Source organism: Oncorhynchus masou, chromosome 23 (assembly GCF_036934945.1).
Source record: "Oncorhynchus masou masou isolate Uvic2021 chromosome 23, UVic_Omas_1.1, whole genome shotgun sequence".
In the NCBI taxonomy this organism is placed as follows: Eukaryota; Metazoa; Chordata; class Actinopteri; order Salmoniformes; family Salmonidae; genus Oncorhynchus; species Oncorhynchus masou.
In genome coordinates, this window is record NC_088234.1 from 17,711,478 (window position 1) to 17,736,862 (window position 25,385).

The following is a 25,385-nucleotide window of genomic DNA, read 5'->3' on the forward strand; positions in this document are numbered from 1 at the left end:
CGGGCTCATTGTAATGGCGACATTCATTCCAATGAGGCCGTCCCTCCACTGTCTGACCGGGGTCCCTGTCTACTCCACCATCTGCAGGTAGTTGTTGTCCCGTGAGCCGTGGCTGGGGCCCAGGTTGTGTCCATTCCCAGGGAAGCAGGGCAGGCGAGGGTCAGCGCTCTGCACCAGGGTCACTTTACAGGCTAGAGCGTCCACCCGAACCTCGCACCAAGCTGGGAAATCTACCGGGCGATGCACCCTGTGCGGAGAGAGGTGTAGGTTTTCAAAGTCCATATGTACGTATGTGCTCTGAAAGAGCATGATGCTCCCTGTACGGAGCGAGGGGGAATGTAATTGACAGCCGAGCATGAGCACTGTCATGTGTTCTGAAAGGACATAGTGACAATATCCTGACAACAATGCTATGTTGAAGTTGCCTGTCCCAATTCTACACATCACAATCAAATCCAGACCCAACCCTGTTTCCCTTACATTACTTGACTCTGGGAACAATGTACATGGCTGTGTTGAATGGCAAGCTCATCCCAACCATGGAAATGACATTCCTATTACTGCTAACTAACACAACCCAGAAAGGCACATTGATGACAGGTGTGTGGACTCACGTCTCACAGCAGCCGACGCCCATGGGGTGCAGACAGGTACACTGCAGACAGCCGTCCTCCATCCAGGACTCCCCCAGGGAGTAGTGTCTCCCCTCGTACACACACAGGCCTGGGACAGACCACCAGGGGTGTTAACCCAAGTCCCACACATTATACAAATCAACCTATATTCATCCGCAGGACGTCCACATGAACTTTGTACTCAACTTCAGATGGATTCATCCATTCAAGATATTCAGAATAAAAAGTCTACTCTGGCCTGAATGTTCAATGGATGAGTTTTTGACAGGTCCCCAAAACGTTTCTGCTTTACCAAATACTCTGAACAGAATCGGAATCTTCAACCTAAAGAAATTTGTTGAATGAAAAACACCCTTCAGTATGATATTCTCACCTTTAGAGTTGAAGTGACACTGCATGGGAGCAGCTAGGCAGTGGGTGGTCCAGAGCAGAGTCCCAGCCAGGAAGGTCAGTGTCCAGTTTCTCCCAACAATGGAGTCCATCTTCATGTTCTTTAGTTCTAGTTCTGTAGTTCTAGTTCTGTAGTTCTAGATCTGGTTCTTAGAGTTTTCTGAGTCCTCTCCTCCACCTCGCACCTCCATTTATACCCCACAATCTTTACGACAGCAACGGACGGGGGGAGGTGGGGTAAGTTAGCCTCATCAGGAGGACCGGCCGGGGCATGGGGTGTGAGGCGCAGGGGGGGGCCTGTGAGGTGTCACAGGGTTGGGGTTGGGGGGGGGGGCAAGAGGAAAAAGTCTGTGTCTTGGCACCACCTTGGCACTCTGGAGATCAGCTCCTCTTCGCTCCAGTGGGCATGACCTCTAAAATGATAGAAACATTGACACATCCTATGATGACTAAGACAGGGAGGGAAAGAGAGAGGTGAGAGGAAGGAGAGAGAGGGAGAAGGGGAGAGAGGTGAGAGGGAGGAAAGAGAGTGAGGTGAGAGGGAGGATAGAGAGGGAGAGCAGATGAGAGTGAGAAGGGGAGAGAGGTGAGGGAGAGGAGATAAGAGAGGAGATGAGAGAGGGAGGGAGGAGTGAGAGGAGAGAAATGAGAGAGGTCGAAGGGGAGAGAGGTGAAGGGGGGGAGAAGGAGAGAAAGAGGTAAGAGGGAGCAGAGAGGGGAGGGAGAGGGAGAAGGGGAGAGAGGCGAAAGGGAGGAGAGAGCTGTGGGGTAGAATAGAGAGAGAGAGAGAAAGGAGAAATTAAAGGCTAACACGATTTAAATGCTGGTCGATCTATTGATTGAAATTTGAACTCTTTCTGTACTCATTCACATATAGTTTCCGTATTGGGGATGAAGTAGATATCTCCAATCTTCATTACGGTCTCACTTAGGATTCCACCTGAGAAACAAAGTGACAGTGGCAGTGTCTCCTTTGATTTTTTCCTACCAGATGTGTTACTATGTGGTTACTAAGACGTCCTGACATGCAAACACAGATGCATATTGTATATGAAGTCAGTGGCCTACTGCCTCCACTGACCCCTGTCTGCCTTGTTGGGATGAGCTCATAGTGATGTCATGGCGTGCCTGCCGTGTCTCCAGTCTGTGACCTCATGCGGGCCCTGTCCAGCAGCAGCAGTCAGTTGCCCCCCAGAGGAGACAGAGACAGAGAGGGAGATGGAGAGTGAACTGCTGGATTTTTGGGAAGAGGAAGCTCATAAAGGACAAGATTAGTTTTATGACTTTTATAGTGGCCGCTGCTATGGCTGCTGCATGCAGGTGGCAGGCGTGTGTGTTTTGTGTGTGTGTGGACCATAGAGATGAAAAAATGTCTATTTGATAGCATGGGTGGCACCATTGAAGCTATCTACAAAAATAATATATATATATGTATATTATTTTAATGTTTTTAAAAAGTGTAAAGCAAATAGTGGTATTTTACCGCCACCTGCAGTGCTGGAGATATAGCTCAAAGCCATTTACAAACTAGGCAAAACAATTTCAAGAAAAGGCAATGATCCCAACCTGTAGGAATCCCCACCCAGTTGACTACTTTAAAATGGTGTAAGCCCTCAATGGCAATGTCCATGCAAAACCGTTTATTACCAAGTAGAGATCGTTATACATCTCTATGGTGTGAACCAACAACCTGTTGTGAGAGGTAGGGACACAGCGTCCCCAGCCTTCAATGACCCACTAACAGAATAGACGTCTCAGATTTACATAATGTCTACCACGAACGAGAGATTGAAACATCATTCAAATGTACTTGCTCAGAGGGCCTCAAAAGAACTATTGCCTACTGTATCAAAATGTATCTTAGCAAGTATCGCTTTCAGAGTTTGGTGTTTCGTGATATTCTGAATTTCAGAGTGGTAGAATTATCAACATTTCTCACAAATGCATTTGTAGGCTTTTGTACACCCAAAATTCCATTTAGGAAGAAATGTGCAATGAAATGTCAACTGGGAAAAGGAGAGAGACAGTCTCACTGCTCCTCCATGAAGGTAACAATGGGTGTGACACTAATTCATTTATTTTTAAGAGGGCTATCCTACACAACATCTTGTCAATCAAAGTGTGAATCCGTCATAAACCGTCGTCATCCTATTGTATAGGATCCATAGGTTCTAGGAGGGGAGAATATTAGTGCCAATGACATGGACGTTGATTTAGGCAGACCCCCGCACCTCTCTGATCCAGAGGGGTTGGGTTACATGTGGAAGACACATTTTGGTTCAATGCATTTAGTTGTGCAACTGACTAGGTAAAGCCTTTCCCCTTCCTTACATTTGAGCAGGACCCATATTGCTCTGGTACAAAGTAGTGCACTATATAGGGAACGTGGTGCGTTAGTGGTGACAAGGCCCCAGAGTCAGGACATGTTCCTCCTCAGACTGTGACAAGTTGAGCTGTGGATCTGTAGAGACAGGGGCAACTCTGAGTCACACACACATCCACACGCACATGCACACACACCAATACAGGACCAAGACACGTCAAGGCCCTGTGGTCAGTGGCACCCCTGGCTGGCGAGGGAGAACCTATCAACACCCTCCAGACTTCTGTGGGGGTATGAGGGAACACGGGCGTAAAACACAAATTGTGAGGCCCCCGGGGTGCCTTGTGAAAAACTTGTTCCTCATCGCAGGTTTTTCCTATGATCTCTGTCTGTCTGCAGACTTGATAGAGAAAGTGGAAGGAGATGAGCTAATGTTTTGTTCTGGCTCAGGGAGCGTTACCGCGCTTCCTCGGATAGGACGACTCTACCCGACCAATCACATGTCCCGAACAAACCCTCCTTTTTTAGGATTGACACTGTGCAGACACAGAAGGAGCGGTTGAGTTGGGTATGAACTCTCTTTCTGACTCAAACACTTACACACACACACACACACAAACAGTGCACTGGGGAGGCAATGGGCCTTGCCTTCTTAAACACCTCTTTAATTATGAGTGGAGCGTGTCGCTGCAGAGCAGAGGACACAGCTACCTCTACTCTGTGTCTCAAAAGGCCCCATATTCCCTATAAAGTGCAGTACTTTTGACCAGACCCATATGGAACCTGGTCAAAAGTAGTGCACCATCAAGGGAATAGGGTTCCATTTGGGACGCAGTCCTGCTGTTGTGGAGACTGACTCATCAGCTTGGGTTATGTAACCAGGGGTGTGTTCATTAGGCTGTGCTGTGCTGTGCAAGATACTCTGAAAATATAGTTTACCAAGCTACCAATTACTTCACACTGGAAGAAGTTAAGCTACCCTTAACTGCTGAAAACACTACCAAGATTTGAATTTAGTTCAGCTATCACCAAATGTAATTAAATGATTAGTTAAACTACATTTTTTTATTTAACTAGGCAAGTCAGTTAAGAACAAATTCTTATTTACAATGATGGCCTACCCCGGCCAAACCCTAACGACGCTAGGCCAATTGTGCACCGTCCTATGGGACTCCCAATCACAGCCGGTTGTAATACAGCCTGGAATTGAACCAGGGTCTGTAGTTACACCTCTAGAACTGAGATGTAGTGCCTTAGACCGCTGTGCCACTTGGGAGCCCCACTACACTCCATCACTGTCATTAGGAACCAAACGGAAGCTAACGGGATTAACAAGGAGGGACCTACCTGAATGTGTTCAATAGAAACTCTCATTTTCATTGCAAAATGTTTTCTGTTGTGAAACATTTTGCTACGGTGTACATAAGGAATACACTTCTGCTAAAGTGGTTGGAGTTTCTGGACTTCAGTAAAGCATGTTCTCTGCATCAAGAAACCAGACACTGAGGAAGCCTGGCCAGTACATTATAATCTGGTTTCTTGATGCCCATAGCCACCAAAACAACAACCATAGTCAAGACTACCCTACAAAGATGTGCTAGTTCTTAACATATGAACTCTGGCCAATGAACTGTAGCCACCTTGAATTGAAAACACAGTTGAAAGTAAAACATTTCATTTCCACATAGGTATATATAAAAAAAGACACTTGTTGCAAATGTTTTTATTGAAATCGAATGCCATATATTTACTTATGTTGGCTATGCCTTTAAGATTATATATATCCAGTAAACCAACCCCCAAATTCCCTTTCTTTAGGAAGTGAACCATCAGACCAGCTAAATCAACCTTAAAAAACAACGATTGACAATACACGCCATCATTGGCAGAGGAATAGATATTGATTACTTTTCCCCGACGTCAGCTTTATATGCCTTTGCGGTGCTCACAAAAAAATATAATAATGTCCGAAAAGTCATCTGTCGCTATAATGTCATTCCCGTGAATCTAGACGATTAAAGTCCACATTTCGATTGGACTGCTCGTTTATAAACTTTCGATTGGACTGCTCGTTTATAAACTGACTGTATTTCATTAAAAAAAATGCCAAGTGGAGAGACTGTATTGCTTGAATGCTAACGTTACCCATGGTGTGTTTTTTCACATAGGCCTTGCAAGCGAGACCACCGTCTGTGAGATGGCTGAAGTTAGAAGCCACAATCCAATTTCCCGCGGTGATTTATGAGTAACAAAGTCGACGAAAGATGGACACAGACAAATTTAACTATGTCTACAGTTGTGACTTGGATATTAATGTTCAACTGAAAATGTTAGTGTTTTATTACTTTGGTTACTATCTGGCCACATTTAAAGTAGCAAGTTAACGTATAGCGCAACGAAAATGTTTTACATAATGTTGTCAAGCAAACAGTGGCAGTCAGTTTAGCTACTACTCGCTTTCTAACTGCATACGATTGACAGCAATGACATCATGGACCTCGAGTCTCCAATGTTGACCAGCTAATGCCACTTTGCATGGATGAAGAATGATTGCATCGCTTGCCCAAAAGTCACATCATTTCTACCTAGTTGTTTGTCTTCTATTTACCTAAGCGAGCATGGCAACATCATGACTCAACCGATATCACAGCACCATAACGTGCCCGGTGAGGGTTCTTATTTTGGAGCACAATTCGCTTGTTGACATCATGCACATTCTGACGGCTCATCGGTTTAGTGCTCCTCTCGTGACTTCTATTAACGAGCTGGGCTCTGCTGTGGTGGCCAGTAAATAATGTCCATAATTCTCAACAAACCATGGAGTGTAGCGCTTCCAGCTCGGCCGTTATGTACTGGAATATTATTGTGATGCATTTTGTCACAATTTGTCAGGGGATTGTTAACCGTTGTCTCAACACAGCAGCATGCACACATATAATCACGAGTGACAATGAAAGTTAGTAAGCCAAATGTGAATATTCTTGCAGGCGATCATTCATAGATATATCGTAAATCGACACCCGCCGTGTTAGATCTAACATTGATCTACTACTTTTGTCTAGATTCTAGAACCTCAGCTAAGCAAAGGGTAATAATTAACCAGGGACAACTGTGGTGGTGGTGTCAAACTACTCCCCTACCTCATCTGTCTCTAATCTCACATGATCTCCCTCCCCTTTTCCCTCTCTCCTGTCCATTTCTCCCTCTTGTCCCTCTCTCCCCATCTCTCTTGTCCATCTCTCCCCCTCCCTCTTGTCCCTCTCTCCTCATCTCTCTTGTCCCTCTCTCCTCATCTCTCTTGTCCCTCTCTCCTCATCTCTCTTGTCCCTCTCTCCTCATCTCTCTTGTCCCTCTCTCCTCATCTCTCTTGTCCCTCTCTCCCCATCTCTCCTCAGTGATCACGGGCCTCTTGGCTGCATCTCTGATCAGTCTTCTCCTTGTATGAGCTGAAAGTTTAGAGGGACGGCCAGGTCTTGGTAGATTTGCAGTGGTCTGATACTCCTTCCATTTCAATATTATCGCTTGCACAGTGCTCCTTGGGATGTTTAAAGCTTGGGAAATCTTTTTGTATCCAAATCCGGCTTTAAACTTCTTCACAACAGTATCTCGGACCTGCCTGGTGTGTTCCTTGTTCTTCATGATGCTCTCTGCGCTTTTAACGGACCTCTGAGACTATCACAGTGCAGGTGCATTTATACGGAGACTTGATTACACACAGGTGGATTGTATTTATCATCATTAGTCATTTAGGTCAACATTGGATCATTCAGAGATCCTCACTGAACTTCTGGAGAGAGTTTGCTGCACTGAAAGTAAAGGGGCTGAATCATTTTGCACGCCCAATTTTTCAGTTTTTGATTTGTTAAAAAAGTTTGAAATATCCAATAAATGTTGTTCCACTTCATGATTGTATCCCACTTGTTGTTGATTCTTCACAAAAAAATACAGTTTTATATCTTTGTTTGAAGCCTGAAATGTGGCAAAAGGTTGCAAAGTTCAAAGGGGCCGAATACTTTCGCAAGGCACTGTAGTTCTGTAAACTTTCTCTCTTTCTCACTCTCGCACTTACCTTCTCCCCTTCTCCCCTCCCCCAGCTGGAATGAGTGGTTGAGGCTGCCAGTGAAGTACCCAGACCTGCCCCAGAGTGCCCAGGTGGCCCTAACGGTGTGGGATGTGTACGGGCCGAGCCACCCCAGTGGGGGGAACCACCGTCACCCTCTTCGGCAAATATGGGTGAGTCCCAAGTCCATCTCGACAAACAGGACAAATACTTTACATTACTGTACTGTGTTGGCAAAATCAAAATGAACGTTTTGTGTTGTCTGTTTGTAATTTTTCTATTCTATTTTACATTGGATCCTTTGCGTATGAATAGGAAGTTACAGCAAAGCCAGACTGAATACTGCTGACTGGACACTACCGGTCAAATGTTTTAGCACACTTACTCATTCAAGGGTTTTTCTTTATTTTTGCTATTTTCTACGTTGTAAATTAATAGCGAAGACATCAACACTATGAAATAACACATATGGAGTCATGGGGCGGCAGGGTAGCCTAGTGGTTAGAGCGTTAGACTAGTAACCGCAAGGTTGCAAGTTCAAACGCCCGAGCTGACAAGGTACAAATCTGTCGTTCTGCCCCTGAACAGGCAGTTAACCCACTGTTCCTAGGCCGTCATTGAAAATAAGAAGTTGTTCTTAACTGACTTGCCTGTCATTTCTTTTTGCTTATTTGAGCTGTTCTTAACATAATATGGACTTGGTCTTTTACCAAATAGGGCTGTCTTCTGTATACCACCCCTACCTTGTCACAACACAAATAAAGGTACAAAAAAATAAAAAATGTAGTAACCAAAAAAGTGTTAAACAAATGAAAATATATTTTATATTTGAGATTCTTCAAATAGCCACCCTTTGCCTTGATGACAGCTTTGCACACTCTTGTCATTCTCTGAACCAGCTTCATTAGATAGTCACCTAGAATGCATTTTAATTAACAGGTGTGCCTTCTTAAAACATTTGTGGAATTTCTTTCCTTGTTTAATGCGTTTGAGCCAATCAGTTGTATTGTGACAAGGTAAGGGTGGTATACAGAAGATATCCCTATTTGGTAAAATACCAAGTCCATATTATGTTATGAACAGCTCAAATAAGCAAAGAGAAATGACAGTCCATCATTACTTTAAGACATGAAGATCAGTCAATACGATACATTTCAAGAACTTTGAAAGTTTCTTCAGCGCTATGATGAAACTGGCTCTAGTGAGGACCTCCACAGGAATGGAAGACCCAGAGTTACCTCTACTGCAGAGGATACATTCATTAGAGTTACCAGCATCAGAAATTGCAGCTCAAATTTCATATACCTTTGACTATTGTATCTTCTTATAGGCACTATAGTATTGCCAGCCTAATCTCGGGAGTTGATAGGCTTGAAGTCCTAAACAGCGCTGTGCTTCAAGCATTGCGAAGAGCTGCTGGCAAACGCAGCAAAGTGCTGTCTGAATGAATGCTTACGAACCTGCTGCTGCCTACCACCGCTCAGTCAGACTGCTCTATCAAATATCAAATCATAGACTTAATTATAATAAACACACAGAAATACGAGCCTTAGGTCATTAATATAGTCAAATCCGGAAACTATCATTTCGAAAACAAGACGTTTATTCTTTCAGTTATTCTTTCAGTATTCTTTCAGTATTCTTTCTGTATTTTATCTAACGAGTGGCATCCATGAGTCTAAATACTGCTGTTACATTGCACAACCATCAATGTTATGTCATAATTATGTACAATTCTGGCAAATTAATTATGGTTTTTGTTAGGAAGAAATGTTCTTCACACAGTTCGCAACGAGCTAGGGGTCCCAAACTGCTGCATATACCCTGACTCTGCTTGCACTGAACGCAAGAGAAGTGACACAATTCCCCTAGTTAATATTGCCTGCTAACATGAATTTCTTTTAAATAAATATGCAGGTTTAAAAAAAATATACTTGTGTATTTTTTTTACATTTATCCATTATTTTACCAGGTAAGTTGACTGAGAACACGTTCTCATTTTCAGCAACGACCTGGGGAATAGTTACAGGGGGATGAATGAGCCAATTGTAAACTGGGGATTATTATGTAACCATGATGGTTTGAGGGCCAGATTGGGAATTTAGCCAGGACCCCAGGGTTAACACCCCTACTCTTACAATAAGTGCCATGGGATCTTTAATGACCTCAGAGAGTCAGGACACCCATTTAACATCCCATCCAAAAGACAGCACCCTACACAGGGCAGTGTCCCCAATCACTGCCCTGGGGCATTGGGATATTTTTTTAGACCAGAGGAAAGAGTGCCTCCTCCAACACCACTTCAGGCAGCATCTGGTCTCCCATCCAGGAACTGACCAGGACCAACCCTGCTTAGCTTCAGAAGCAAGCCAGCAGTGGTATGTAGAGTGGCATGCTGCTGCCAGTTAAATGTTAAATCATCACCCGTTTGGCGAAGTAGGCTGTGATTCAATGATAGATTAACAGGCACCGCATCGATTATATGCAACTCAGGACAAGCTTGTTAAACTAGTAATATCATCAACCATGTGTAGTTAACTAGTGATTATGTTAAGATTGATTGTTTTTTATAAGATAAGTTTAATGCTAGCTAGCACCTTACCATGGCTCCTTGCTGCACTCGCATAACAGGTGGTCAGCCTGCCACACAGTCTCCTCGTGGATTGCAATGTAATCGGCCATAATCGGAGTCCAAAAATGCAGATTACCGATTGTTATGAAAACTTGAAATCGGCCCTCATTTATCGTTCAACCTCTAGTTTTGACGTCTTCACTGAGTAGGGGTTCAATATGCTAGTAGTATGTGGCTATTATTGAAACTGATACCATCTGACCGATACTATCTCACATCCCCTCTCAGTCTCCCCTTCCTCTCTACCAGAATGTACCGGCAGGGGATGCATGACCTGAAGGTGTGGCATGGGGTAGTGGGGGATGGAGGGGAGCCCACCAGCACCCCAGGTAGGACCAGCAGCAATCTAGCAGAGGACCAGATGGGAAGACTGGCCAAGGTAGTCAAAGGGTCAGGGGTCCCCTGGAGGTTTGTGTGTGTGTGTGTGTGTGTGTGTGTGTGTGTGTGTGTGTGTGTGTGTGTGTGTGTGTGTGTGTGTGTGTGTGTGTGTGTGTGTGTGTGTGTGTGTGTGTGTGTGTGTGTGTGTGTGTGTGTGTGTGTGTGTGTGTGTGTGCGTGCGTGCGTGCGTGCGTGCGTGTGATATACTCCTGTGACAGGACCTGTCTAAATCACTGTCTATTCCAGCCCTCTGACCTGGAGTTTCTAAGTGATGTGAGTACTAGGGATTGGAAGGAGAGGAGTGAGGATCGGAATGCTGGATGTGTGTGTATTTGCCTGTGTGTGTGTGTAGGCCTGTGTGTTTCTCTAGGTCTTTGTTGGTACACATATTAGGCCCTATAGCTACTTGTTGCTGACTTTTTGTTGTCTGTGTGCATGGCTTGTGTGTGAGGAAGATGGTACATCAACCCCCCTGCCATTTTTCAAGAGAAACAACTAAGAAGCCCCACCTTTGCATATAATATAATAATCCCAATCGTTACAGTAATCGTTACAAAATGTGTCTTTGGTGTGCTTGTTTTCATTTTGTAGTTTTTACAGTGCCTTCAGAAAGTATTCATACCTCTTAACTTATTCCACATATTGTTGTGTTACAGCCTGAAATCAGAATTGAATACATTTATTTTTTTTCTCACCCATCTACACACAATACCCAACAATGACAGTGAAAACATATTTATGTATTTTTTCAAAATTAAATATCTAATTTACATAAGTATTCACAGCCACATGTTAGAATCACCTTTGGCAGCCATTACAGTTGTGAGTCTTTCTGGGTAAGTCTCTTAGAGCTTTGCACACCTGGATTGTACAATATTTGGTATTGTTATTAAAAAAGTATTCAAGCTTTATCAGATTGGTTCTTAATCATTGCTAGACAGCCATTTTCAAGCCGATTTAAGTCAAAACTATAACGAAGCCACTCAGGAATATTCAATGTCATCTTGGTATGTAGCTCCAGAGTATATTTGGCCTTGTGTTTTAGGTTATTGTCCTGCTGAAAGGTGAATTTGTCTCCCAGTGTCTGTTGGAAGCAGACTGAACCAGCTTTTCCTCTAGGATTTTGCCTGTGTTTAGCTATATTCCGTTTCTATTTAACCTAAAAATCTCCCAAGACCTTGACAATGACAAGCATACCCATAACATGGATCAGCCACCACCATGCTTAAAAATATGGGTTGTGTTGGATTTTCCCTGAACATAACGCTTTGTATTCAGGACTTAAGGTACATTTCTTTGCCTTTTTTTCAGTTTTATTTTAGTGCTTTATTGCAAACAGGAATATTTTCATTCTGTACAGGCTTCCTTCTTTTCACTCTGTCGTTTAGATTAGTATTGTGGAGTAACTACAATGTTGTTGATCCATCTTCAGTTTTCTCCTATAACAGCCATTAAACTCTGTCACCATTGGCCTCATAGTGAAATTCCGTGAGCGGTTTCCTTCCTCTCCGGCAACTGAGGAAGGATGCCTGTATTTTTGTAGGGATACATCATCCAAAATGTAATTAATAACTTCACCATGCTCATCCTGCAACACTAACTCAAAAAAGTTCTGGGACACTGTAAAGTCCATGGAGAATAAGAACACCTCCTCCCAGCTGCCCACTGCACTGAAGATAGGAATCACTGTCACCACTGATAAATCCACCATAATTGAGAATTTCAATAAGCATTTTTCTACGGCTGGCCATGCTTTCCACCTGGTTACTCCTACCCCTGTCAACAGCACTGCACCCCCCACAGCAACTCGCCCAAGCCTTCCCCATTTCTCCTTCTCCCAAATCCGTTCAGCTGATGTTCTGAAAGAGCTGCAAAATCTGGACCCCTACAAATCAGCCAGGCTAGACAATCTGGACCCTTTCTTTCTAAAATTATCTGCCGAAATTGTTGCCACCCCTATTACTAGCCTGTTCAACCTCTCTTTCGTGTCGTCTGAGATCCCCAAAGATTGGAAAGCAGCTGCGGTCACCCCCTCTTCAAAGGGGGGACACTCTTGACCCAAACTGCTACAGACCTATATCTATCCTACCATGCCTTTCTAAGGTCTTCGAAAGCCAAGTCAACAAACAGATTACCGACCATTTCGAATCTCACCATACCTTCTCTGCTATGCAATCTGGTTTCAGAGCTGGTCATGGGTGCACCTCAGCCACACTCAAGGTCCTAAACGATATCTTAACCGCCATCGATAAGAAACATTACTGTGCAGCCGTGTTCATTGATCTGGCCAAGGCTTTCGACTCTGTCAATCACCACATCCTCATCGGGAAACTCGACAGCCTTGGTTTCTCAAATAATTGCCTCGCCTGGTTCACCAACTACTTCTCTGATAGAGTTCAGTGTGTCAAATCGGAGGGTCTGCTGTCCGGACCTCTGGCAGTCTCTATGGGGGTGCCACAGGGTTCAATTCTTGGACCGACTCTCTTCTCTGTATATATCAATGAGGTCGCTCTTGCTGCTGGTGAGTCTCTGATCCACCTCTACGCAGACGACACCATTCTGTATACTTCTGGCCCTTCTTTGGACACTGTGTTAACAACCCTCCAGGCAAGCTTCAATGCCATACAACTCTCCTTCCGTGGCCTCCAATTGCTCTTAAATACAAGTAAAACTAAATGCATGCTCTTCAACCGATCGCTACCCGCACCTACCCGCCTGTCCAATATCACTACTCTGGATGGCTCTGATTTAGAATACGTGGACAACTACAAATACTTAGGTGTCTGGTTAGACTGTAAACTCTCCTTCCAGACCCATATCAAATATCTCCAATCCAAAGTTAAATCTAGAATTGGCTTCCTATTTCGCAACAAAGCATCCTTCACTCATGCTGCCAAACATTCCCTGGTAAAACTGACCATCCTACCAATCCTCGACTTTGGCGTAGTCATTTACAAAATAGCCTCCAATACCCTACTCAACAAATTGGATGCAGTCTATCACAGTGCAATCCGTTTTGTCACCAAAGCCCCATATACTACCCACCATTGCGACCTGTACGCTCTCGTTGGCTGGCCCTCGCTTCATACTCGTCGCCAAACCCACTGGCTCCATGTCATCTACAAGACCCTGCTAGGTAAAGTTCCCCCTTATCTCAGCTCGCTGGTCACCATAGCATCTCCCACCTGTAGCACACGCTCCAGCAGGTATATCTCTCTAGTCACCCCCAAAACCAATTCTTTCTTTGGCCGCCTCTCCTTCCAGTTCTCTGCTGCCAATGACTGGAACGAACTACAAAAAGCACTGAAACTGGAAACACTTATCTCCCTCACTAGCTTTAAGCACCAACTGTCAGAGCAGCTCACAGATTACTGCACCTGTACATAGCCCACCTATATTTTAGCCCAAACAACTACCTCTGCCTACTGTATTTAATTTATTTATTTTGCTCCTTTGCACCCCATTATTTTTATTTCTACTTTGCACATTCTTCCATTGCAAATCTACCATTCCAGTGTTTTACTTGCTATACTGTATTTACTTTGCCACCATGGCCTTTTTTTGCCTTTACCTCCCTTATCTCACTTCATTTGCTCACATCGTATATAGACTTGTTTATACTGTATTATTGACTGTATGTTTGTTTTGCTCCATGTGTAACTCTGTGTCGTTGTATGTGTCGAACTGCTTTGCTTTATCCTGGCCAGGTCACAATTGTAAATGAGAACTTGTTCTCAACTTGCCTACCTGGTTAAATAAAGGTGAAATAAATAAAAATTCATTTTCTGCTTTTTTATTTTTACTTTACCCATCTACGAATAGGTGCCCTACTTTGTGAGGCATAGGTCCATTTCTGAGGACTTTGTGGTTGAGTTTGTGTTTGAAATTCGCTGCTCGACTGAGGGACCTTACAGATTTGTGTGTGGGGTACAGAAATCATGTTAAATACTATTATTGAACACAGAGTGAGTCCATACAACTTATTGTGACTTGTTAAGCACATTTTTACTCCTGAACTTATTTAGGCTTGCCATAACAAAAGTGTTAACTTATTGACTGCATACTTTACATTTTTTATTAATTTGTTTTTTAAAAATCCACTTTGACATTATAGGGTATTGTGTGTAGACCGGTGACATTCTCAATTGAATCCATTTTAATTTTAGGCTGTAACACAACAACAAGTCAAGGGGTGTTAATACTTTCGGAAGGCACTGTAGACCCACGAGTATGTAGACTGATTGTAAATAGTGAAAATAAACTGTACCAAGTTCCGGGTGAGTTCTAACAGCCCTGGTGGATGGTGTTCTTGTGTGCCCCGGACACACACTGACGCTGAGCGGATTGGCTGCTGAGTCTCTGTTCCGTACTTCCGTTGCGCTGGATTGGCCGCTGGCACCCAAACTGCGCTCTGATTGGCCCGAGCTAGCTCTCTGCACATCTCTGCTACACCTCTGTTGCATCCTCTATTCCTAACCTCACTACATCTTTCCTCCACTGCTCCATCTTTCTTTTCCTCTGTTCCTCTCCCTCTACCTCTCTTCATTCTCTCCTTCTAGCTGACCAAGGCTCACCGGCAGGGTCACATGGTGAAGGTAGACTGGTTGGACCGCCTCACCTTCAGAGATATAGAGATGATCAATGAGGTGAGTTAGAGGATCTGGGGTCAGTTCTTTCAGTCACTATAAATCATATATTGCGTCATACACTTACAATCAGTTGGGTCAGACCCCATCCATCACAAATGCTTTTGCGTGTGAATATGTAAAGATGTTCATCTCTCCTTTCTCTACACCGTTGTGTTATCTTCCTCTATCAAAAGTCATTCGTATGTTTGTGTTCCCACAGAGGGAGAAACGCAGTTCCAACTTCATGTACCTAATGGTGGAGTTTTCTCATGTCAAAACTGGTGAAAAGCCAGAGTACAGTATTGTCTATTATGAGAAGTTAGGTACTGTATACACACAGACACACACACACACACGCACGGTTGGTATTACGTTTTTGTGGCGTTAAAATACAGTGGTAGTTTTGAAAGGAATTATTGATTGGTTGATGGCCATGGTGACGTGGTTGCCCCTTCCAGGATGGAGATGACACCTCACCTGTGCTCACCAGTGCTGACATCGTCAAAGTCCCCGACCCTCAGATGTGCATGGTGAGAAACACACACACACCCAAAGAGAGACGTTCAGGTATCGACATATTGACCATGTATTGAGTTGAATGCACTGCATTGATTATTTCTCTGCTATAGGAGAACCTTGTGGAGAGCAAGCACCATAAGCTAGCCGGTAGCCTGCGGTGCGGACCGTCAGACCACGACCTAAAGCCTAACGCTGCCACACGAGACCAGCTCAACGTCAGTACCGTCACTCGACAACAACCATGCGCGCGTGTGTGTGTTCGCGATGTGAATGTGTCTGATATTAGCAGTATACTCAACCGTGTGTGTCTGTCTCTGTTTGTCTGTCTACAGGTCATAGTGAATTACCCCCCAACGAAGCAGCTGAGCTCTGAGGAACAGGACCTGGTGTGGAAGTTCCGTTACTCCCTCACCACTCAGGAGAAGGTGTATATCCTGCTATGCTTCAACACCATTTATTGTCCCATGGGCCAATTCTTTGAGTGTAAAGTGTGCAGACACATGGACAGTGTTTGTGTGTTTACAGCAGAATATATTTGTATATATTTCCCGACAAAAACGGAAACAAAGTTGGACAGCATCTAGGGCCCTGAGTTTTCCTGACCAGGAAGCAATCCTAGTTTAAGCATGGTCCCAGTAAAACTAGGGCCCAGAGTTGTTCCTAGTCAAGTCACGTGGTCAGGAAAAACCCAGAGCCCTATTTTCACCACAACACTCAAGGACGTTCCATCTCTGTTAACGCACTGGTCCAAGAAGCTAATTAGCGAAGCGTTCCTCCCCTCATGTCTCTCCTCTCTCCTGTCCCCCTCCAGGCGCTGACTAAGTTCCTGAAGTGTGTGAACTGGGCCCTGCCGGAGAGGCTAAGCAGGCCCTTGAGCTGCTGGGGAAATGGAGGCCCATGGACGTTGAGGACTCCCTGGAGCTGCTCTCCTCCCAGTTCACCAACCCCACCGTACGACGCTACGCTGTGACCAGGCTGCAGCAGGCCGACGACGAGGTAGGTGGAGTTGGGGGAGTGTGTTGAGGTGTTTGGAGGTGGGGTGTGTGTGTGTTTGTAGAGTGACACAGCAGAGCCATAACTATGCAGTATGTACAAACACTAACACCAACGTTTCTCCCCCTGTGCTCCAGGATCTGCTGATGTACCTTCTCCAGCTGGTCCAGGCTCTGAAATACGAGATCTTCACTGACATCCAGGGAGGGCTGGAGCCAGGCAGCAAGAGGGACAGCCAAGGCCTGGGAGAGAGCTCCAACCTGGGGGACCTGGACAGGTGTGAGGGGGGTCTGTAAGGGTGGACGACTGGCTCTGTAGAGTAGACCTTTAGGCACGAAAACAGGAAATCTTTTAAAACATGAAATAGAAATGTGTGTTCTTTCAAAAAAGGTCAGGTAAACATTCCAGTTCAGAATTTGTTGACCTTCTGCATTTAGATCATTTTTAATATATAGAATTGTTTATCGTTACTGTGTTCTAACAGTGTAATATGAACTGGTTGTGTGTGTCCAGTCCCCAGATCTTGACTGCTCCAGCGGTGCCCTCACCTGTCCAGAAAGGAAACGAAGGGGCGGCCAGCGAGAACCTCGAGGTAAGAGATGAAAATAATTGAAGTTGGAATGAAAAGTATTTTCTGTTATGTTTAGTAGGGTATATAACTAATATGTTTAGTAGGGTATATAATTAATATGTTTAGTAGGGTATATAACTAATATGTTTAGTAGGGTATATAACTAACATGTTTAGTAGGGTATATAATTAATATGTTTAGTAGGGTATATAACTAATATGTTTAGTAGGGTATATAATTAATATGTTTAGTAGGGTATATAACTAATATGTTTAGTAGGGTATATAACTAATATGTTTAGTAGGGTATATAACTAATATGTTTAGTAGGGTATATAATTAATATGTTTAGTAGGGTATATAACTAATATGTTTAGTAGGGTATATAATTAATATGTTTAGTAGGGTATATAACTAATATGTTTAGTTAGGTATATAACTAAAATATTTAGTAGGGTATATAACTAATATGTTTAATAGGGTATATAACTAACATGTTTAGTAGGGTATATAACTAATATGTTTAGTAGGGTATATAACTAAAATGTTTAGTAGGGTATATAACTAAAATGTTTAGTAGTGTATATAACTAACATGTTTAGTAGGGTATATAACTAATATGTTTAGTAGGGTATATAACTGATATGTTTAGTACAGTATATAACTAATATGTTTGGTCGGGTATATAACTGATATGTTTAGTACGGTATATAACTCAATGTTATTTGTCTTCTACAGCAGGACCTGTGTACCTTCCTCATCTCCCGTGCTTGTAAGAATTCAACACTGGCCAACTATCTGTACTGGTGAGGATCACATACTTTGTGTGTGTGTATATACAGTCGAAGTCGGAAGTTTACATACACCTTAGCTAAATACATTTAAACTCAGTTTTTCACAATTCCTGAAAATTAATCCTTGTAAAAATTCCCTATCTTAGGTCAGTTAAGAGCACCACTTTATTTTAAGAATGTGAAATGTCAGAATAATAGTAGAGAGAATGATTCATTTCAGTTTTTATTTATTTCATCACATTCCCAGTGGGTCAGAAGTGTACATACACTCAATTAGTATTTGGTAGTATTGCCTTTAAATTGTTTAACGTGGGTCAAACGTTTTGGGTAGCCTTCTTCGAGCTTCCCACATTATATTGGGTGAATTTTGGCCCATTCCTCCTGACAGAACTGGGGTAACTGAGTCAGGTTTGTAGGCCTCCTTGCTCACACACACTTTTTCAGTTCTGCCCACACATTTTCTATGGGATTGTGGTCAGGGCTTTGTGTGATGGCCACTCCAATACAGTGAGGGAAAAAAGTATTTGATCCCCTGCTGATTTTGTACGTTTGCCCACTGACAAAGAAATGATCAGTCTATAATGTTAATGGTATGTTAACAGTGAGAGACAGAATAACAACAAAAAATCCAGAAAAACACATGTCAAAAATGTTATAAATTGATTTGCATTTTAATGAGGGATATAAGTACAGTGGGGCAAAAAGTATTTAGTCAGCCACCAATTGTGCAAGTTCTCCCACTTAAAAAGATGAGAGGCTTGTAATTTTCATCATAGGTATACTTCAACTATGACAGACAAAATGAGAAATAAAATCCAGAAAATCACATTGTAGGAATTTTAATGAATTTATTTGCAAATTATGGTGGAAAATAAGTATTTGATCAATAACAAAAGTTTATCTCAATACTTTGTTATATACCCTTTGTTGGCAATGACAGAGGTCAAACGTTTTCTGTAAGTCTTCACAAGGTTTTTACACACTGTTGCTGGTATTTTCGCCAATTCCTCCATGCAGATCTCCTCTAGAGCAGTGATGTTTTGGGGCTGTTGCTGGGCAACATAGACTTTCAACTCCCTCCAAAGATTTTCTATGGGGTTGAGATCTGGAGACTGGCCAAGCCACTCCAGGACCTTGAAATGCTTCTTACGAAGCCACTCCTTCTTTGCCAGGGCGGTGTGTTTGGGATCATTGTCATGCTGAAAGACCCAGCCACGTTTCATCTTCCATGCCCTTGCTGATGGAAGGAGGTTTTCACTCAAAATCTCACGATAAATGGCCCCATTCATTCTTTCCTTTACACGGATCAGTCGTCCTGGTCCCTTTGCAGAAAAACAGCCACAAAGCATGATGTTTCCACCCCCATGCTTCACAATAGGTATGGTGTTCTTTGGATGCAACTCAACATTCTTTGTCCTCCAAACACGACGAGTTGAGTTTTTAACAAAAAGTTCTATTTTGGTTTGATCTGACCATATGACATTATCCCAATCTTCTTCTGGATCATCATGTCTGTGTCGGTAGGCCTGTCTTGTGATATCATGTCTGTGTCGGTAGGCCTGTCTTGTGATATCATGTCTGTGTCGGTAGCCTGTCTTGTGATATCATGTCTGTTTCGGTAGACCTGTCTTGTGATATCATGTCTGTGTCGGTAGGCCTGTCTTGTGATATCATGTCTGTGTCGGTAGGCCTGTCTTGTGATATCATGTCTGCCGTAGGTTCTTATAAGTGATAGTGTGTAAGACTCTATCTTTTCTCTCCTTTTGTACTGTGTCTCTTTAGAGTTTCTTCAGAAAACACGTCCCCAGTGATAAGGGGCCCTATGGCATCAGCGCTGAGGTGATGGACACCTACGTCAAGAGCTGTGGTGAGTCTACTGCTACTAACACCCTCCCACCTCACTGTCTCGGACCAATCCCAGGCCTTGGTGTGGGTGACATTAAAGACGCACTCCAGCAATTGTTTTTACTTTTCCTGTTGAAAAACAATATCCCACGTTTAAATGCAGTAATGTACACACACTCAAAGATACAGTATGCAGAAATCGCTCCGCCATTTCCTGGTTGCAAAAATGTGAATGTTTAGCTTAATTTCAGTTAGTGTCAAAACAAGCATAGTGTAGAGAATCATTGTACCATCTAAACCGCTGTGAAATATATTTTCAATAACCCAAAATTTTTGCAGCTTTTTGAAGCTGGTGTACAAAGCCGACAGAAAAACAAAAATTAAGAGAAGCATAGAAATAGTTCACATAGAACGGATATACCGCTTCTGACTTGCTGTCAATGAGAATAACAGATTGAGAACTCACATTTCTATGTGAATTTTGTGGGTCGCACAAAAAGCTGCCTACTGCGCCTTTAAGGGTAAAAAAACAATATTTCCAAAATAGAATTTCAAGAACTAGGCCATTCAATGAGTTGGCATGGTGCCCTCTGTTTTCATCATCCTAATGTGTGTTTTTGGATGACTACAGAGATGTCGTTTTCTCGTGCTTTTTCCAGCTGGTTACTGTGTCATCACATACATCCTGGGAGTGGGAGACTGACACTTGGACAACCTGCTCCTCACAAAGACTGGTGCGTCTATCGGAATTATGTGCCGTGTACCTCCAACACGCTGTGGTTGGATTTGTAACATACATTGTCTGATCACTAGTTCTTTCCTTCAAAAGCTACTCTACTCTGTTCTGCATGACTGAATATACACGTGGCAACTGCTGTTGTAAAAAGGGCTTTATGAATACATTTCATTGATATAATACCTTTCCATCTTCTTATTTCAGGAAAGTTATTCCACATCCTGGGTCGTGACCCCAAGCCTCTGCCTCCCCCCATGAAGCTGAGTAAGGAGATGGTGGAGGGGATGGGCGGCATGCAGAGTGAACAGTACCAGGAGTTCAGGAAACAGTGTTACACTGCCTTCCTTCACCTCAGGAGGTAGGACACACACAGTATACACACACACAATTATATCAGCTGTGATGACCCTTTTTCATTTCTCTCCCTCTTTCTTGTTTCTCTATCCAGGTACTCTAACCTCATCCTGAATCTGTTCTCTCTCATGGTGGACGCCAACATTCCTGACATCGCCCTGAAGCCTGGCAAGACTGTTAAGAAGGTGGGTGGGAAATACTGTCTGTTTTTCACTCTGCAGACGTACTGTAATGTACAGTTGTGTGTGTGGATTTTACGTGTCTCCACATGAAAGAACAAACCCAATGAATGTGTTTAACCAGGATTTATCTCTCCCCTGAACATTCTGTCTCCTCCCCCTCCAGGTGCAGGACAAGTTCCGATTGGACCTGTCGGACGAGAAGGCCGTTCACTACACGCAGAGTCTGATTGATGAGAGCGTGGGGGCTCTGTTTGCTGCCGTGGTAGAGCAGATACACAAGTTTGCCCAGGTGTGTTTGTCACAACCAAAGTTCATTGTGTATCAAAACTGGGACAATATACTGACCTTTCCTGTTGCAGTGTTTAATAGCCTATAAGAACAAATTCTATTTTTGCAACAATGACTACCTGGTTTGAGGTACATTTACAAGTTTAGGTGTTATGGGTTGGTAAATATATATTTGCGTTTACATGTGTTAAGTGTCTACATGACTCGTGTGTCTGTGTTGTCTGTCTCCCATCTCTCCTCAGTACTGGCGCAGATGAGAAGGACGGAAAGATCATCTGACTTGGACAGTGGATGGATGGATGGACAGAGGGGGGAGCTGTTGCCATAGTAACACCAGGTTCCCCGACCCTCCCCTGCAGGGGGGTGTGTGTGTGTGTGTGTGTGTGTGTGTGTGTGTGTGTGTGTGTGTGTGTGTGTGTGTGTGTGTGTGTGTGTGTGTGTGTGTGTGTGTGTGTGTGTGTGTGTGTGTGTGTGTGTGTGTGTGTGTGTGTGTGTGTGTGTGTGTGTGTGTGTGTGTGTGTGTGTGTGTGTGTGTGACAGGATCCATCCATGACACTACTGAACAGAGGCCAATGATGCACTGCCAACCTCTGCTCACTGCAAGAATGAAGAAAACTAAACCCGGACTGTGCATTAGCATTTTGTATATATTCTGTATATTATTGATTCAACATATGAGATGTATGGCCAAATAAAACCCTGTTGCTATGGTATAACCCTGGTGTTGCCTTGTCTCTGTGAATAATACCAGGCTGTGTGTGAGGCTTGCGTGTTTCGGGGCGTTTACATCTGGCATCCATAAGTATCCTGTTAGGTGTAGATGGGTAAAAGACGCTGCGATCTAATGATGATCAGATCCACCGACACAGTTGATGGTAAGCGACTCATTTTAATACCAGGTAGATGCAATGAGCCATGACGTTTGGTCTGTAAGCGTTTTGGTGCGTACAGATTCCCATAAGAATCCATTGTGCAACAACCGTTGGGACAGCTCTGATACAAATGCAGAAGCATCAGTGTAAACGGAGCCTTGTGAGTCTCACTGTGGAGTATGAAGCAACAGAGGACTGTACCGGTACCTCCTGTATATATCCTCGTTATTTTATTGATGCTTTAAAAAAATTAAAAAAATTGTAAATATTTTCTTAACTGCGTTGTTGGGCTTGTAAGTAAGCGTTTCACAGGTAAAGTCTACTACATGTTTGTATTCGGTGACAAATACAATTTGATGTGACGGGAGTGTCTTAGTCAGTGATGCCGTACACTAAATACAATCTTTATTACCTTTATGTCTGGCGTGATGAATATTTATATGACTGGCAATGGCTATTGAGCATCACCACACATCAGGGGACGGTTATGTGTATGCTGGGGGTTAAGCCTGTGTGTCAGTGAGCGAGTGACTCAGGGTTTCCTGCACGAGAGAGAGCGTGATGGACCACAACTTCCTCTACTTCATATAGGGCACATGTCGTTCTGAATATGGCCTTTTCCTTAGTCAAATGCATTTTCTGAAATGAATTAAGGCATTTTAAAGTATCTATTATTCCTATTGAGGACCATAAAGGCATTAGCTTTTAATGGTGGAGTTTTAAAAGTATGTTTTATCTTTAGAATTGTAAGGTAAATGTATTTTTTGAAAGATTTATCATGCATTTAAAAAAAAAAATTGTATCATGTAGACATCTATTATGGACATAAGATCACATTTTGTAAGTAAGTAGAGCATGCAACTTGCTTTATGAATTAAAGGGTACACGTGTTTGATTTCATTCTCACACTATAGAGTCGTAACTTTAACCGCTCGTCATCTGAATTGGTCGGTGTGGTCATGCCTGTGTGCTTCTGTCACTTGAGCTATGTCTCAAATTGTACCTTGTTCCCTTTATAGGATGTATACTTCCTGGTCAAAGCTTGTGCACTATAAAATGACAACACTGCCATTTGGGATGTAAACTGGGTCCGTGTGTCAGCTCAAACACGAGAAACACAACGTCAACTGGTTTGAAGGAAATAGTAAAGCCGATCACAGGTGCAATTGTAACATTTGTAAATAGCTTTTTAGTTGAGATTATTTTTGATATTTTTTGTATAAAGTACAAGAAAGGACACTACTACACATTGCATTTACACTTCTGTATTTTTTGAAGGTACCAGGACTTTGACTTGACCCTCACAGTTGCAATTGTAACCTTTAAGTTGCTTTTTATTTATGCACAAATGAACAGCAGTACCCATTTCTTTCATTATTCAACCAGTTAGGAAAACAAAAACAAAGCAAGATACAGTATTTTAACAAACGTGTTACATATTTATCACACACAAAAGCACTTCAAATTACTCTGAAATATTTCTAATCTAATTTGACACTAACTCATGGTGTTAGAAAGTGAATTATACAGAAAAAGAATCCATCAATTACACTTACACTGTGCAAACAGTTTCATAAGCCGATCTGAAACACGTGCCCTCATCTGCACTGACTGTTACCTCATTTCAAGCTGTTCTTATGAGGCCTGTGAGTTGTGTTTTTTTCTTCAAGCTCCGCTGTACTCTCACATATGCATTTGTCTCTTTTTCCCCTCTCCTCTTTGGTTAATTTACATCTACATATGAGCAAACTTGACATTCAAAGAACGGTATGCACTGAATGGAAAGTAAAAATGCTAAATGTATTTCATTTCAGATACTCTAGCAGAGACGGCTTCAGCTGACACATAAATTAGACCTTTTCGAGAAAGGTCACCATGTTGAACACCACATAAATCACTAATCCAACTTCACCTCAGTGGCAGAGCAAGCCAGCATACACCAGTGGGGAGCCGAGCTACAAGGCGTCCATCTTGGATCAAGTTTCCACTCAATTGACTGCAAATACAGCAGGACCCATAAAAAGCTCATCCAAAAACCTCAGTTCAAGGTTAGATGTGAATTCTCTGTTGGACGCCTGTGGAATAACGTTACAGCTATGTGATTGGCAGGCAGACACACACTGCTTAGTTTGGATTCACTGACGGTCCAACATTAACCTAACATCAATCAAAATCCCCGACACAGTTCTATGAATATGAGTGTTCCAGAACTGAGGAGGATTTGAATGGAGCCACTGTTTTCACTCCACCATCTTCCATGCCTCTCCTCCATCTCCTCTCACTCTTTCTTCCACCCCCCTGGGTTTCCTAATGTACCAGAAAAAGTGCACCACCAGCAAAAGTGATGTGTAACCCCCCCCCCCCCCCCCCCACCCCAGGAATGAGGTGTCAGACACGGGTAAAAGACAGCAGGTCAGGCAAGAGGTAGGATGGGGCAACAGTGAGTCAGAAGCAAGGCAGAGAGAGAGCCGGGGGGGGGGGGCAACCTCCTGTTATCACATAGAGAAAACAGGAGAAACACTGAGGTAGAGGCTTGATAGGGAAATGTGTTTTAATAAATTATTAGAATGTTACAGTCCTGAAACCATAGGTCTGATACCATGTGATTATATGAAATTAATTTGAATCAATAGATTATTATATTATAATAGGGTAGGAAGACACTATTCTCATGTACTCCCCTAGGCTCTATTGGCGGGCGGATTTGATGGTTGGTGTGGAAGTATGTGTGTCGCTATAAATTGAAGGTCCTGTACTGTACACGTCAGAACGTTCCCGTGAATAAACATTTAACTTTGGTAGACTGGTCTACGTGAGAATAGTCTTCCTACCCTCCCCTAAGATAGGGAGAGACCTGGGACTGGGAAGTGGCCCAGCCAAGGTCTCCCCGGATCTGGCTCAGACAGACAGTCTGTTCTCAAAACACTAGACACATTGTTTCCGTTTCCTTTTCTATTAGTATCTTACAAATCCTGATATAACAGACTACGGGTAACTTAATTGAATTGGTAAATGAACAGGAGTATAGAATTCTCCTGACAAGACTTCACACAGTACAGTAGGTAGAGGAAATAAAGGAGGGGTCAGAATAATAAACCCCCCTTGGTATATGTTTATGATAGTCCAGTTTTGTCCATACGTGGTGGAGACCACCTGTTTTGAGCCCCACATTTTTAGCAAAAAAAA

The 25,385-nt window shown here is 43.1% G+C and overlaps 1 protein-coding gene and 1 pseudogene across 1 annotated transcript; one reads left to right on the forward strand and one right to left on the reverse strand.

The window, feature by feature from the left end:
• Nucleotides 1–34: 34 nt before the first annotated feature.
• Nucleotides 35–1,190, reverse strand: LOC135509929 (prostate-associated microseminoprotein-like). Its single transcript, XM_064930750.1, has 3 exons — nt 1,009–1,190; nt 615–723; nt 35–247 (listed from the first exon to the last, which is right to left on the reverse strand). Exons 1-3 carry the CDS (start codon nt 1,121–1,123, stop codon nt 70–72), a joined length of 402 nt encoding a protein of 133 aa, XP_064786822.1. The 5' UTR covers nt 1,124–1,190; the 3' UTR covers nt 35–69.
• A 3,990-nt stretch (nt 1,191–5,180) lies between these two features.
• LOC135510068 (phosphatidylinositol 3-kinase catalytic subunit type 3-like) lies at nt 5,181–22,043 on the forward strand (annotated as a pseudogene).
• The last annotated feature ends 3,342 nt before the right edge of the window (nt 22,044–25,385 follow it).